The sequence below is a fragment of the Zootermopsis nevadensis genome, unplaced genomic scaffold (genome assembly GCF_977971745.1).
Source record: "Zootermopsis nevadensis isolate Lab colony 2312 unplaced genomic scaffold, Znev_1.0 Znev_ptg000061l, whole genome shotgun sequence".
Lineage (NCBI taxonomy): Eukaryota > Metazoa > Arthropoda > Insecta > Blattodea > Termopsidae > Zootermopsis > Zootermopsis nevadensis.
In genome coordinates this window covers 20,239,749-20,254,581 of record NW_028259192.1, presented here as the reverse complement: position 1 = coordinate 20,254,581, position 14,833 = coordinate 20,239,749, and the positions used below count along the sequence as shown (strand labels likewise).

Genomic DNA, 14,833 nt, shown 5'->3' with positions numbered 1-14,833 from the left:
TCTTCTGCATCTTACGTCTTACTGTTATTTCATATTGTCAGTCTGGGTCCTTTAACTAACTGATTCGTGACCTACCTCATTTACCTTTGCCATCTGTTATAATATTATAACCAGCTGTCGTCAACAAACGGTTATGAAGCTTCGGGCTGTATAAAATACAAGGAATTTCATAACCTGAGCGACTACCAGCTACTCAAGAAGAACTTTGCTCCATGGAGTGAAGTCAGTATGTTATTTCGAAGGGAAGTTAGAAAGCAAGGACACTATTATAATACTTTTATATGATTAGCAACATTGCTTAGGCCTTGTCATACTGTAGTTCAAGGTCATAGAGCGACATGCTACGAGTGAGGTTCACTTGTATACTCTATTTTTCCCAGCGAGTGTAGCGTAAAGATGGTTGTTACAATACATATTTGCGCCAAAGTACGCATTGATGCCTTTAATTTTCTGTCCCACTTGTCAGTTTCACATGTTACTGCGTCTATTGCCTTTATATTGGAAGCTTAAAAGACAATTATCGAGGAATAAAATAATTAATTTCTGTATACTTCCTCGTAATTGTTATTCCAGTTCCATAAATCCATCAATTAGATTGGAAGACGTATCAGAACTTATCATTATTAATTTACAGAATCATTGATTCAGATAATTACGTACACAAAAAAGTGAGGTGTAAGAAAAACGTGGGGTCTTTTATTTTCCAGACACTGGAACAATTTCTTCGTTCACAATACGAGGATCTCTTTGATAACGTCTCGTGTCGATCTTTCGTTTTCAAGTTATATTATCTTCTGTAGTTTAATTATTTCACTGTGCTTTTTGCTACGAAATATCGAGTTTATGTTTCTCATCTCCGGTGTGTTTAACATTTTCTGTCAACCAGCACATAACTTGTTTAGAGCCATTGTTCCATCCTGTTCTAAAATATTTTCATCACTTATCACTGTCAGTAGAAAGATTCTTGTAATTTCATATTTGGAAATCGTGATATATTCGTCTGTAGTGTGATTTAAAATTGTACGCTTGGAGTTCACATAGCGGTATGCAAATAAAACAAAATACAAACACTTTCTTTAAAGAGTCTGTAATCAAATAAAGCACTGCGACTATAAACGGAGTTCTGCCATTCGCTTGGCTTCGGTTTCCTGTATTTCAATGCAGAATGCAAACGAAATTTATTGCAGCCCCTTAATGTTATGCTGGGGGAGGAATTCCTATTTTTATAACATCATTTGATTCATTTACACGGAAAATGTAATTATAAATTCTTAAAATATTATTGAATGAACCTAGGACATACGACATTTTGTACGAAGGAACGTTACAACATTTAAATACAAGTTATATTTACGTTGAAAAATAAGAATATGGCATTAGCGCGAAGCTCTCAGGTTTCGAATAGAAAGTATAAGGTCTTTCTTGGTCTACTTGTCGTTTGTATAAAATTGTGGTTTTCTTTTCTGCCAGTAACAACTTTGTTCTTAGGGTCACGAGCCAGTTTTAAACATAGGCGCGGGCAACACATTAAAAAGTAGTAAATAAATAAATATATAAATGTAAATGTGTTCAAAAGTTAACAAGAGAGAGTCGATGTTTGCCTTCTGGGCAATAACGCCACGTGGACTTGTAAGCACACACCAGCGTTTCGGAGGAACATACTGCCCCTATCTTCGGGGCTATAGTACAATATTTTCTTTCATTTTTAATGTATTTATTGTGTAAAGTAGTGTAATTAGATGCCAAAATTAGAAATATGGACCCTCTTCACTTCACTATAATCTCCTCACGCAATCGCCCCTCAAAACAATTTCTCGTACAAATGCTTCTGTTGATGAAAATCAAAGTCTAATTTTGTATAGAATTAACAGGGATCATAAGGGAGTTAGTAAAACTTCAGGCCACAAAATAAGAACCAAGGCGGAACGAAAGAGAGAGTTAAAGTTCTGCGTTTCATGAGTAATTTACATTCTTAGAAAGTTCTAGTTCTACAACATGTTTTATGTATAAATGTGGTGTAAGGTGAGTTGGACGCAGGATTTTGAATTTGTGATTCCCCACTTCTGTCCGGACAGTATTAGTCCTACTACGTCATAAAACGAGCGTCTCCAAGCGAGCTGCAATCGTGCTCTGAACTACGACATTCGGTTATTAGTCGCCCTAGGACATTACAATGGTTATTGTAATTTACAGTGGTTCCTATAATCCTGAATTTGTACGCCGTTTTAATGTTTGTCTTCTTCTGATTATTACCAAGGTTTCTTACCTTAATCCTCGCTTCAGATAGCAGACGCTAGTGATCCTTTAATCTTTCCTAAATCCCCCCTCTCTGCGGGCACTAAGTCTGTAGTCCATTACTGATCTGGATATAATATATGATGGCATTCATTACATATGTTCTTGCCATTTTCGGTCGTATTTCTAAATTTCGTAAACTACGTTACTTTTAAAAATAAAATAAATCTTATAACTCGATGTCTGGCAGTGAAACCTAGATTTTCAGCGCAGTTAATATCAAAGCCTATAACTGGACATAATGTGGGGTGCTCCACTTTCGTTCACATCGTCATAATCTACTCATTTATGGTCCGTTTGTTTTCCTTATATTTCATTTTCCTTCTTTCAAGTAACTTCTTTCCAGAAGATATCACAATTATCTTTAAATTTCTTGTTTATCTTGTTAGACTTAAATCTTCAGTACGTAACATTCTCTTTCATTTGATTAACAACACTGAGTAATTTGTATAAACAACGTAATAATAATAATAATAATAACTTTATTGAAAATCATGGATTGGAAATATAACTACAATTAAGTGACAAATGTCGTTTTTGTATTCAATGCATATTGTTGAGCGGAAGTTCGGTGGCATCAGACTGTCTGGTGATTATTACATAACTTTAATATTCAAAGTATCCTGGGTTTGAGCCCCAAAAATATAGAAAGAAACCGGGGGGGGGGGGGGCAAGTGAAAGACATGTCGCTACAATGACAATCATCTGAAGCACATTCCGAAACGTTGGGCATATTCGATAATAATCCAGCTTAATATTTTCTAATTGAATTCTTTCTTGTTCTGCGTAAATAGCTGGCCTTGTATATACAAATTTGCACTTGAAAGGTAATCACATCCCACTTCAGATATCACCATCTACAGGCAACAAAATGCTTTCCTTGTATTTAATTATTTACGAAATCAAATTTTGTTTCATATAAACACCGTGGGTCTTAAATTATTTATTAACATTTTGTACCATGAACACTTTTTTGACAAACTTTATAAAGTTAAAATTATGACTACCGTGAAGAAGGGTATGAACCAAAATTAAATTCGCTCAAAAACTTTTGGTGTAAACTCCAGTACCGAATTTTATATATAAAAAATTCCTGTAGATAAAACGATAATGGCGGGTGGACATTGGTTTCCCTTCTATATGTAATAAATGCATTAGACTATTAGTTTACGTCAGGGAATAGTCATTGCTCACAACGAGTGCTGTATAATATATGAACTTTATAAAGCTTGTCTAGTGTGTTTTACAGACTCCCTTTTTTCAAATGTTGTGACATACACATTTATCACTGAACAAATGTGTTTCAGAGTTTTAAGATAAATTCCACGGAGGAGCAGGTATGAGGACGTTATTAACATATGGCTCGTGATTTAAACATCCCCCGAAGCCTGGGAATCTGAAGCTTTCCGACGCTTCCGCTTAAAACTGGTTGACATGACGAAATGGTCGGGTTTCCGCAGACTTAAATTTACGAACCGCATACATTTCCTCAAATCAGCGAGACCTTCATGTTCCAAGTACATTTTTGCAGATGTGAAAGTAAATTAATTTGCAATTGTAATCGTCAGGCTTACCAGCGCGGTTTTGAAAGTTTTTCTTACACTAATGAATAAAAGAACTTGTTATCGGAGCTGGAAAATAAACCATCTACCTTGTACCCCGTTCCTGAGAGTTCATTTTCTTTTGAGATGCGATGAAAAATATTTATAACCTATTTCTATTCAATTTTAAATTTCTTTCCCACTGTTAGAACAAAAAATTTCGACGAAGTTTCTAAAAAAAAAGCAGTTTCAAATAAAACAATCTAGAACAATTTATAAAGAATTATTAGCCTCGGAGACATTTCCTCTTTTTAGTAAGAATCTCTTTCTTACCTATTGAACGTGCTTCCAAAATTATATATTTAGTACTGCTATCCGCTACAGAACCCCCTAAAATTCGGATTTGTAAGATCAACTATATATTGTAGTTGCACATATTTTTACTCATTCAAGTAAAGGAATTTATCAAGACTGATCAATCAATATTCACCACATACATGAGCTACACCCACCAGAATTAAACATTGAACATCTTCATGGAAATATTTCTCACACAGCCAAATAAATATAACTAAGTCATTAATAAATTAATTAGATACATTACTAATTAAGAAAACTATCTACGTAACAGACTAATCAATCAACCATACCGACAAACACTTAAGCCAGTATGAATTATGTTCACGGTGAATAAGTGTCTTTTGGGTAGTTGCGCCGTGTAGTGTGATAAAAGTTTACCGACGTTTCAGAGGCTCTCATCTCATAACTTGTACCAGACCACACGACGCAACAACCCACAAGACAGTCACTGCAGCCGTGAGAACCTGAAATCTCACTCCTCCCTTACGAAACAAAAGGGACGACTCTGAACAGTTTCTAAGAATAATTTTCGTTTGCAGTTGGTGATCTTCCACGTGGAGAAAGGGCCATTCTACGAAGACTTCTACCAGTGCGTGACATTCGGATTCTACACAGAGCCATGGCAGGAGCAGCTGTACACGACGTTCAGTCTCGTCTGCATGTTCATTCTGCCTCTCCTCATTATCATTTCCACTTACGTCTCTACTATAATCACCATCTCCAGTAAGTACGGGCAACATAAAACTAGCCCTTTGACATCTACCCACGTGATAATCATCCAGCACCCTTTACAGTTGCTACAGGGGGCGGAAGGTTGTAAACTAATTTCAGGGATTTAAAAAATATACTAAAATTTTTATCGATATTTCCTGTGCACTTTTTTATTCTTTTGAATTTTAACTCATGTATCAGAGATGTTTTCTCCTACTTTATCAGTCTGGCTTGAAAGACTCAAATGCTATAGAACATCTGCCTCTTGTGGGATTCTATCTGGGAACATTCATACAGGAGAGACAGCCCGAAAGACAAGTGCAACTTTTATGTCTTATTTCAATTAGGCTGCTCAACTCAATTACCGGGATAATTAGACTTCCTCTAAGGATCTTTATGTGTTGTCTCTTGAGACTACATTAAAAGCCCCTTTCATTATACTAAACCTAATTGAGCCAATTTTATTTTCATCGAGAAACACAAAAAAGTCGTCCGTCAAAAATTTCGGAAAATATTTACGCAGTATTTAAAAACACATTTTTTATTGTGCGTTACAAAAGAAAATCTCATAACTTATCTTTGCTTAATTAATAAATATAATATTATTTCATGAACCACATTCTCAAATATGATCTTATATCGAGATCACGATAATGTGTTGCTTTGTAGAACATGCACATAATAGACCTCCCTTAAAAAGACTCCCATGGCAACGGTCGTAACAACACACATCCTTCATAAGTCAGAAAATCACTAAACACTAAATTATCACCAACCAAACAAGCTAATAACCAACATTGCTTTGATTCCAGTCACAGGAAGGAATATAATAAAACTGAATTTCTCTTAAAAATATTTAATATTTTTATTCGCTGTAATTACATTTTATCCAATCCATTTTCGATTTAATGAGTGTATTAACACTTTCAAAGAACATTAATAACAACTTAGGACGTTGTTTCGGAATCAATTAACTTTTTACGTGTTATTGTTTATCTACAAATGACGTCAAGTCTGAGTGAAATGAAAGACAATTCATTACTTTTTACGATGCTATCCGGTCTTGTAGGTTAATTGACGTTTTCAAATAGTATTATAGTGTAGTAACAGATATCTCATAATACTTACTAACACTTTGCATTTTGGGTTCGTTTAGAAATGCTATTTTGTCTTACTTTAATGCTGTGTTTCAGTGAATGTACATTAAGATTCAAATCTGAGCCAACGAAACCAATTTAATTAAAAGCTCGTCTTTGTGCCATATATTCGACACACATGTGTAGACAAACGTTCACACATTCATACAGATATAACAGAGTCTTATTTATAAACCTGCTTGAATAATAAGGAAATCAAATTACTGTGTCTAGTCTTTACTGGTTTCCGTTGCCGAACGCATCCACTTTACTTGTACAAAAGTGAAGAGGATTTGGAAAGAGTATTGAAACAGACCATACACGACACAAATGTTCGGGCTCACATTTCTTCTGGTTCGGAATTCCGCAACAGACTAATGTATTGAGACGTCAGCACAAATCTGTGTGAAAAACTGCTCGCGCGCGGCTTAATTAAAATTATGCAGAACATTTGAGACACAGAACTCCCGGAGTTCATAAAATCTGACAATTTACAACAGAGGAAGGTTAACAAATTTTGTTGTCAGTATCCATAAAGCTCGGTAAAAACAAGAAATTCAACCAAAATTTTCCCAAACTTAGTAGGATTTCAGATTCTCGTGGCGGAGAGTACGAAGATGGCTCAATATAGGGTTGTAACGCTGTGCAGTCTAGTACAAGTTCACCGACGTTTCAGAGGTTCTTGTTGCCTCGATCATCAGGACGATGAGTGCTCATGGCACTGATGATAGAAGCACAAAATCACCTCTATCTGTGGGAATGTCTACCAGGAACTAAAGTGCAGATACCAATCAGAATATAATGTAGTGATTTTTATAGCATAAAGAAGTGAAAGATTAAGGCAGTGCTTCCCAAACCTGAGTAAATTACCCAAAAATGAGTAAAAGTTGTTTTTCTTTGGGTAACGACACACCCATTTCTGTGTGACTTGATAGAAATCCCCGATAGTGTTAATGGTTTTGCAGAGCAAATGACGGAGCTTAGGTGAAGCAGTCAGTGCAAAATGTTATTTGAAGAAAAAAAGGTCCATTTGGAGTCTTTCTGGTTAACAATTCACGATGAAAATCCTGTGGTAGGTGGGGAGGCCGTGTTGTAATTATTGCAGTTTCCGAGCACCGAGTGTGAAGTAGGATTTTCCACTCTTGCCTTCATAAAGAGCACAAAACTAAACTGTTTGCTGAACCCTGAATACGATGTGAGGTGTGTTCTGTCTCCATTCCTCCCAATTTTGCGGAACTAGTAAATAAGATGGAGCAGTGGCATTGTACTCATTAGCTGGGACATGGGTGATGAAATATTCATGGTGAATGATTACCATAGTTTTTGTGGCCGCTAAAATGTTTAGAGATGTTTAAAATAAAGACACTGTATAAAACATATTGTTTACTTCCTATTTTTTTTTTACCGATCTCTCTTCGCTTGTCATATGTTTTCTGTGCAGTTAGTGTTTTAGCTACATTTGGTAAAAAGGATTTTCTGATAAGCGGTTTTGGGTAATGACGTAAAAAGTTTGGGAAGCAGTGGATTAAGGCCTTGGAGTAGAGTCGTTCCTGTGGAATACTCGCTCAGTTAATAAAAAATATCCAGACTTTTACAAAATTTAATGTTCATTACTGTACTCACAAAAGGACACCACTAAATTATCAGGACATGTGTAACATTTCGTACCCCAAAATGAAGGACGGGATGTTTGATAAAAATTTTGAGGGAGATATGGCATAATAAAGGACAATACAATATGAAAAGCAGCTTCACTAATTGCACTATTTACCGAAATATGACATAAATTAAATAGAGAATAATTAATTAAATGTCGGGAAACGTATTCTGAACCCCTTGAAGCCAAAGTTCATCTGTCATATACAGAGTATTTGAAGATTCATATACTACCTGAAAGGAAACATTTCATGTCTCCACTACAAATATCAATTGATTAATGATGTCAAAGGGAATAACAAATGTTTTTTCTGAGAATAATATGAGACCCATAAGTACACTCTGTGGGGAAAAAAATGAATATTTATAGATTATTAAAGTAGATTATACATATAATTACCATTAGACTTCAAAGGTTAATAGCAGCCTGTTAATAATTAAAGGCATTCTAATCTGCAGTAATCTTACTTAATCCCATCAGCAGATTGCTCGGCTGATATTTTAAGTTGCTCAACAAGGCCTTCTGGTCCCTAACTACAAAGCAGCTTCTCTAAGGTTGTAAGAGAATTTTTAGCTGTTTTAATGTCGTTTAGTTACCCAAACATGCGTCCACCCACCGAGATTCTGCGCCATTCCTCTGGTTTAATCCATTGTGCCACAGCGGGTAAGGACATAACGACTGACGAATACAAATTAGTGAGTGTTACTATGCCCCTTCAATCTCTAACGTCTGAATGTTCATACAGCAGACTACAATGAGAGCTCCTACATTAACCAACTAATTGCTCGTCTATTATGGAAACTTCATTACTATCTTCACAAGATCCAACCACACGTCCCAACCCTGAATCACATATATCCTATCACCCTACGTCTTCACGATTGATTTTAATATTCTTTCATCTACGTCTAGATCGTTTAAGTGATTTTACTTTCAGGTTTACCAACCGAAATCTTCGAGATTCAAAGGATTATATAGATAGATATGTCGCTGGGCAAAACATTTTCAGCAACGTACTAGAGGCAAGGAAATCAATTGAGGGTCACGTGGCATGGCCCAGCTTTCGTGACATTTATGTATGACCTGAAATGATAACTGTGGTTACAGAATGTCAACACATGTTCGCGTCGGAACAGTAAATTAACGGAAGAAGAATAATTCATTTGTTGTGCAGCTATAAATTAAAGAGTGTCAAGTCTTCAGGTAACACTGCTGGAGAAAACTGAGTTCAAAGATTGCTGTTTGTAACTAAATTTCGCACAATAACAAAATTTCAACTAAGTACACTGTCCACATCATTACTGAAGCATGGTAACTTTTACAAAATATTGAGTGAGGTTAAAGTTAGTACTACGCATGCGTACCGGTAGTTTGTACCAAAATTCTTATAGAACAGTGATCGCCAACTTTCATGGGGGTCAGAGCAAACTAGGAGGATATTTTAATTCAAACTGGGTTCCATATACTGAAAGAAAATGTGCACGTTAAGATAAGTATTTCCCCACAATTTTAATCCTGTCCCAAGCATAAGAAACCATGAGGCGTAAATATTTACCCTTTCTCTCAGTCAATAAGAAATGATCCGATGCTGTCTGTATGCATCAGATATCGAATGTCTACATTTCCTCCCGCTTGATGTTGAATATCATTATATGTCGGTCCACGTGTGAGAATCTTATTTGTGCGTGTTTATATCGCTTTTGTGGTGTGAGTCCTCTTTTACGCTTCTTTCGTCCATTTCTTACACTAACATTTACAGTATGAAGTAACTCCTGGGAAACCTAACGAAGTAACCAGTACCATGCGACAGAGCCATTATTCAGAAGCTGAGAGTACGATCAAGCAGTCAGAAAATTCTCCGCCTTTCATAGAACCCGTTAACAAAAGGGCACCAACGATTGTGTGATAAAAGTATTATTATTCACTGGTACTTGTGCAGGAGAGAGACAGACAGATACATTATACCAAACCTGAAAACCCGAACTGATCTAATAAATCAAAATTAATGGAAATGTAGCCGTTCTGTCGTACACAGATTCCGAAAAAATTGGCGAAGTAAACCGCAAAGGCGCAGATGTTTGCTGTGAGATTGCATCGCTTCACGAAATTGAATGCGCCTGACAGTCAGATTGACCCGCTTAACACACATGGAGGAGAAGTTGCTTACGAGTGACGGCGAAACCGCACTAACGCTTCCGTGACGAGTGTGTGTTGCGCACGTCATGTTCCGTATATTCAGTATGGGATTATTATGCATCAGACTTTTATTTTCATCACGTCTTTTTCTTGGTCTTCCAAGTAGGCATAGGTTTTTACCATAAAAATTGTGTATGAAAAATCAGTATTCAACTATTAAAAGTTTTGCTGTAAAAAAACCGTCTGGGTTCCCATTATAAGTCTCGTCTTACAGAGGAGCCTGCTAGGAAGTTAAATACTTCATGATGTGACAGCAGTAATGAATGAGGTGCACAGGGCCGTGTCTTGTTCGTTCGCTAACAACAGTTCTGTAATTTAAAATTCAGAACATGGATTTAAAAACTGGATTAGAGAAAACATGAATATGAAGAGTCGACTGGATGAAGCAGTCACCCGCTTCCAGTCTGTTTTAAAAAAAAATAGTCTTGCGGTGTCATCATGTCCGTGTGTCCCCATTACAACTTTTGAACCGGCTGACAGGTTTTCATGGAGCATTGTATAATTAGCATGCCAGCACAAGTCATCCCACCTCTCTACATGTCAACAACGAATCGCTACATGTGTCAGCGCGAACGTGCGAAGCAACATTGGCTCTCTGAAACACTGCGTGACAGAAGAACTCAAAAGACGGGTACATTTCATGGAAATTGGGGTTCTCACTGCAGCGAGTATGAAGATGGATGCCTTCTGGGTAGTTACATCACCCGAGTTTAATTTACTCCCGAATATAATAAGCGTCTTCATTCTGTAAGGCATGTCGATACGTATTAAGGCCACAAATACAGAAATAAAATTACTTTAAAAGCGTACTGAAATATTATACTAATTTCTTTAATCAGGTTATCTGAAAACTGGTTCAAGGATGACGTATTATGGTGTGCAGGTTGTATCCACCTTGGCTGTCTGCGCATGATCCTTAAACGCCTGGCACTTTAAGGATAAAGACAGGAACAACTTTATATTTTTTCTTCACAACTGTATCCAATGCCTGCTTGTTATTTTGCAGAAAGCGAAAAGATGTTCAAAGCTGAAGTGGAGACTGGGGGCAAACACGTAGCCTCTGAAGTGAACAGACGTCGTATAATCCACCGAGCCAAGATGAAGTCTCTGCGAATTTCAGTGGTGATTGTGGTTGCTTTCATCGTGTGCTGGGCACCTTATTACATCATGATGATAATCTTCATGTTCCTCAATCCTGACGAACACGTGAGTAACTACAGATCTGAAAAGCCAGAACATCTCTCTTGAATCCATCAAGGCTCAGTTTTTTAAGCTAGATGTATCTGCCGCTAATGTAATCGGGAGGCTCATTAACATCTTCAACAAAGGTTCACAGTGCTTCCCTGTAATTGGCTTTTCTGCAGTTATCTAACACTTACGAGATAAGCACATCAAGTCAATTATATTGCGAAGTGTTAGAGATTTAATATTACACTAATTTCTTTCTAAAATTTTCAGCTTGGTGAGGATCTTCGTAACGGCATTTTCTTCTTTGGAATGTCCAACAGTTTGATAAACCCACTTATATATGGTGCATTCCATCTTTGGAAGCCAAAGAAAAGCAAACAGAATGATAGCGTGTCCCATTACAGGTAAATATGTATTGTGTTCTTTCCAGGATATTTAAGAAATTAAAATTTTAAATTGTTTTCATTGGCATGTAAACGCCATTTTGAAAGACATTGCCATAAATAAGTTAATAGTCTAAATTTGGCTCTTTATGTTTTATTACATTACATATACATTTTATAACATCCATTAGTTATAAAGACAGCATGTTAGAAATGACTGCAGTGTAGAAGATGGGTAATGTTTAACACAATGTAAGAGGTGCGTCTTCAGAACATCATCACAGACATATTTTTTTGCAAACCCATCATCATATTTCAGTATTTCAAAGCAAAAACTGGAAACGGCAAATGATCAAATGATTTATCATCATCTTCACTCTGCATCGCTTGAAAATCGTAGGTGCTAGATTTTTTTAATACTTTTCAATATTATGAGAATTTTTGGTAACAGTAATACAGAAAATAATATGGCAACTAATGGCTTGTTTATGGTTAATACTAACTGCTGAATCACAGTATCTAACATTCTGGAAGCAAGGCCTATGTGACTTAGTATAAACACATCTACTAGTATAGTAACTTTGTATTAAAACCATGTCCAGCCTGCTGGAACCCTAACTGCACCACGTTAGCAGTGACTGAAGTGTGGTGTACGAGAAGTATTCAGAAGGCACCCTGTCTGAATCTTGACCAGAGTACCAAATGTCCTAAAATATTTTTATCCTTCAAGTAAATGACGGGATAGCATAAACAGGCCAAACCCATAACTCACCAGCCTTGAGCATGTTTCCATTTCAGTTACATTACATAACCTCTTCATGCATCAGTATAACTCACTGTCGTGCTTTGTAAGATATGAAAAATTCTTTGTTCTTCTCTGTTTGACTGTAGCGTGAAGAAACAGTTTCAAACGCAAATGATTAGCGTTATCGTATCCACTGACCGCTTGTTTCAGAGACGGATCCATGGCTGGCCGCAGTATAGCAAACAACACGAGTGTTATTGAGGACAGGGGAGGAAGTAGAAGGGTGGTAATGAACAGAGGTTCAACCCGGTCATCGGTGACTCTACGCCAGGGAGACGTGAATGATGAGAAAACAACTGTTGTCCTTCTAGAACAAGTCATGCCAGATGGTAACAATCACGGACTACAAAGAAACCGGAGTAGCAGACGACTTGCCAACAAGTTTCTTCTGCATTACAAGGGTGTTCTTGGAGGTGGGGCCAACATGCAGACGCACATATGAGACAGTGTCGGAGAAAGTGGTTACAGTTGACAATTACGTCACTCCAGAGGACATGCCCTGAATCTGAATGGTTCCAACTTTCCACGTACATCTATTTTTTTAAAACCGATGATCTACTTCTGTGAATATTTGCTTTCATCTCTTAATACGGTAACAATAGTAGTAAATGGGGCATTAATGATATGGGACTGTAAGGATACGTATTTTTATTTCAACGTTTTTGTACTTGATGTAGAATTTTAGGTTTTCATATCATGTGAACAGAGATGGTATTTTGGATTGCTGCACTATGTATTTTGTCTGCATACAGCCAACAGACTATCTAGAACAAGAATCCAGAGTATCATCCTTATTCTTTACTTGATATTTTTATATCACCACAGATATTTCTCAGCTTATGAAATAAAAATATAAAATTTCAGTCTATTAGTTTTAATTATCATTCCCAAATAAAAATTATTCTTATGATTTAACTTAATGATCTAGGAAGGTTGCATGTTTTCAGCCTGTATCAATAGAACCCTTCTGTTGTAAAAACAAATTTCTATGATTCCATATGTGTTTGAAGGCCATGCATCGATTACAATATTTCTTCTCTTTTACTTTAATTCATTTCAAGAATAATAGATTTAAAGTTCAAAGTGTTATTTATGTTTTGTTAATAAAAATTTTACAGTCAAGTGTCACAATGGCCAAGCGAAAAAGAATCCACTATCTCTAATTTTAATTAATTTGAAAATTCAAATACATAATTAATATTAGTATATGAAAATAAACACTATACTTTTGTAAGAAGGGATACTTCAAAACTCCTCAGAAATTCATAATGGCAAAGTGAGCAGGACCATTTAAAATACAAGTTTGAACATAACTAGATGAAATCTGCACTCAAGAAAAAAGTATTACCAAGAATAAAATAATACTGAGGTATTAACAATTATAATCTGTAACATATCTAACCATGGAAGCAATAAAAATTCATCTCATCCACAATTTGATGCTGTGTGTCCAACACATAAGAATATGAGTTATTCTTCTTCTTCTTCCGTTTCTTGAGCGTTACTTCGGTCTTCCGGTGCCTAATATTTTCTTCCATTCTTCTCTATTTTCCCATCCTTCCGGAGGTAGTTTCCACTCTTTCATGGTTCTTGTAATTCCGTCGTTCCATCCTGGTCTTGGTCTTCCTCTCTTCCTTCTCTCTTTTGGTTGCCATTTCATAGTCTTCTTTGGTAACATTTCCTCCTCCATCCTTTGCACGTGTCAGTTGTCTTTTCTCTATCTCCTCAATTATATCTCGATCCATCCTCATGATTTCTCTAATCCTTTCGTTTCTCACTCTCTCTCTTCTGGAAATTCTTAGGAAATCCATTTCCATTATTCTCAATTTATTTTTTTGATGTAGAAAATGAGTTATATTTCATTTAATTATTAATATACGTAAATTCAGATTACGTAAATGTAATATTAAGACCATGTAATTTGCTGAATTATGTGTTCGCACAGTAAGAAAATAGCCTTTGTGAGGAACTCTGATCATGTCTGTGCATCCATCCACATGGTTTTACTCAGGAGAACTGATGGACAGATATTTATGATATGAAATTAGAGGTCCTAACAAGAGACTGAATGGCAGTTTAGATGATAATAAAAAAAATCTTGTAAGTATACATTTATGGGAATAAATGTGTTTTAGCATACTATTACATTACTTAAAAGAACTTTCAGATAAAAGTCATTGGTCTAATTAGGGGAAACCTTTATTAACACTTTTTCTCTAAAATTAATGGATCAAAGGTAATCTTGACGTACGCTGTATCGGGTGCATGTTAAGAATGGTTTCTAACATAGAAAAGTAATTTCCACCTATTCTCAACAATAAACTGCAGATAAATGAAATCAGAACTAATGGAGACCGCATTCAAACTCATGTTCATGTATTTTTAGTGATAGTAATAATTTGTCACAATGTGCTCATGTTATGTGTGTGTGTATGTGCGCATGTGCATAAATGTATGTGAATATGAAGTTATGTAGGGAAGAGTTCATGAATAAATCTTATAATAGTTATTTACTCATTGCAATGAGATTAATTATATTGTTTTAATATATTTTAGAAAAC

General features: G+C 36.0%; 1 protein-coding gene and 1 long non-coding RNA gene across 4 annotated transcripts in view; one reads left to right on the top strand and one right to left on the bottom strand.

Moving 5' to 3' along the window:
* The window catches only part of CrzR (corazonin receptor), a 73,874-nt gene extending 59,089 nt beyond the window's left edge, over positions 1-14,785 (top strand). For both annotated transcript variants that reach the window (XM_022075412.2, XM_022075414.2), the window contains exons 3-6: positions 4,736-4,919; positions 10,903-11,102; positions 11,355-11,488; positions 12,423-14,785. In XM_022075412.2, the coding sequence (XP_021931104.1) occupies positions 4,736-4,919; positions 10,903-11,102; positions 11,355-11,488; positions 12,423-12,714 (810 nt within the window). In that variant the 3' untranslated portion in view covers positions 12,715-14,785. The remainder of the gene's footprint in view (positions 1-4,735; positions 4,920-10,902; positions 11,103-11,354; positions 11,489-12,422) is intronic.
* Positions 1-14,833, bottom strand: part of LOC110835321 (uncharacterized) — an 88,527-nt gene that overhangs the window by 68,921 nt on the left and 4,773 nt on the right. The window lies entirely within an intron of this gene.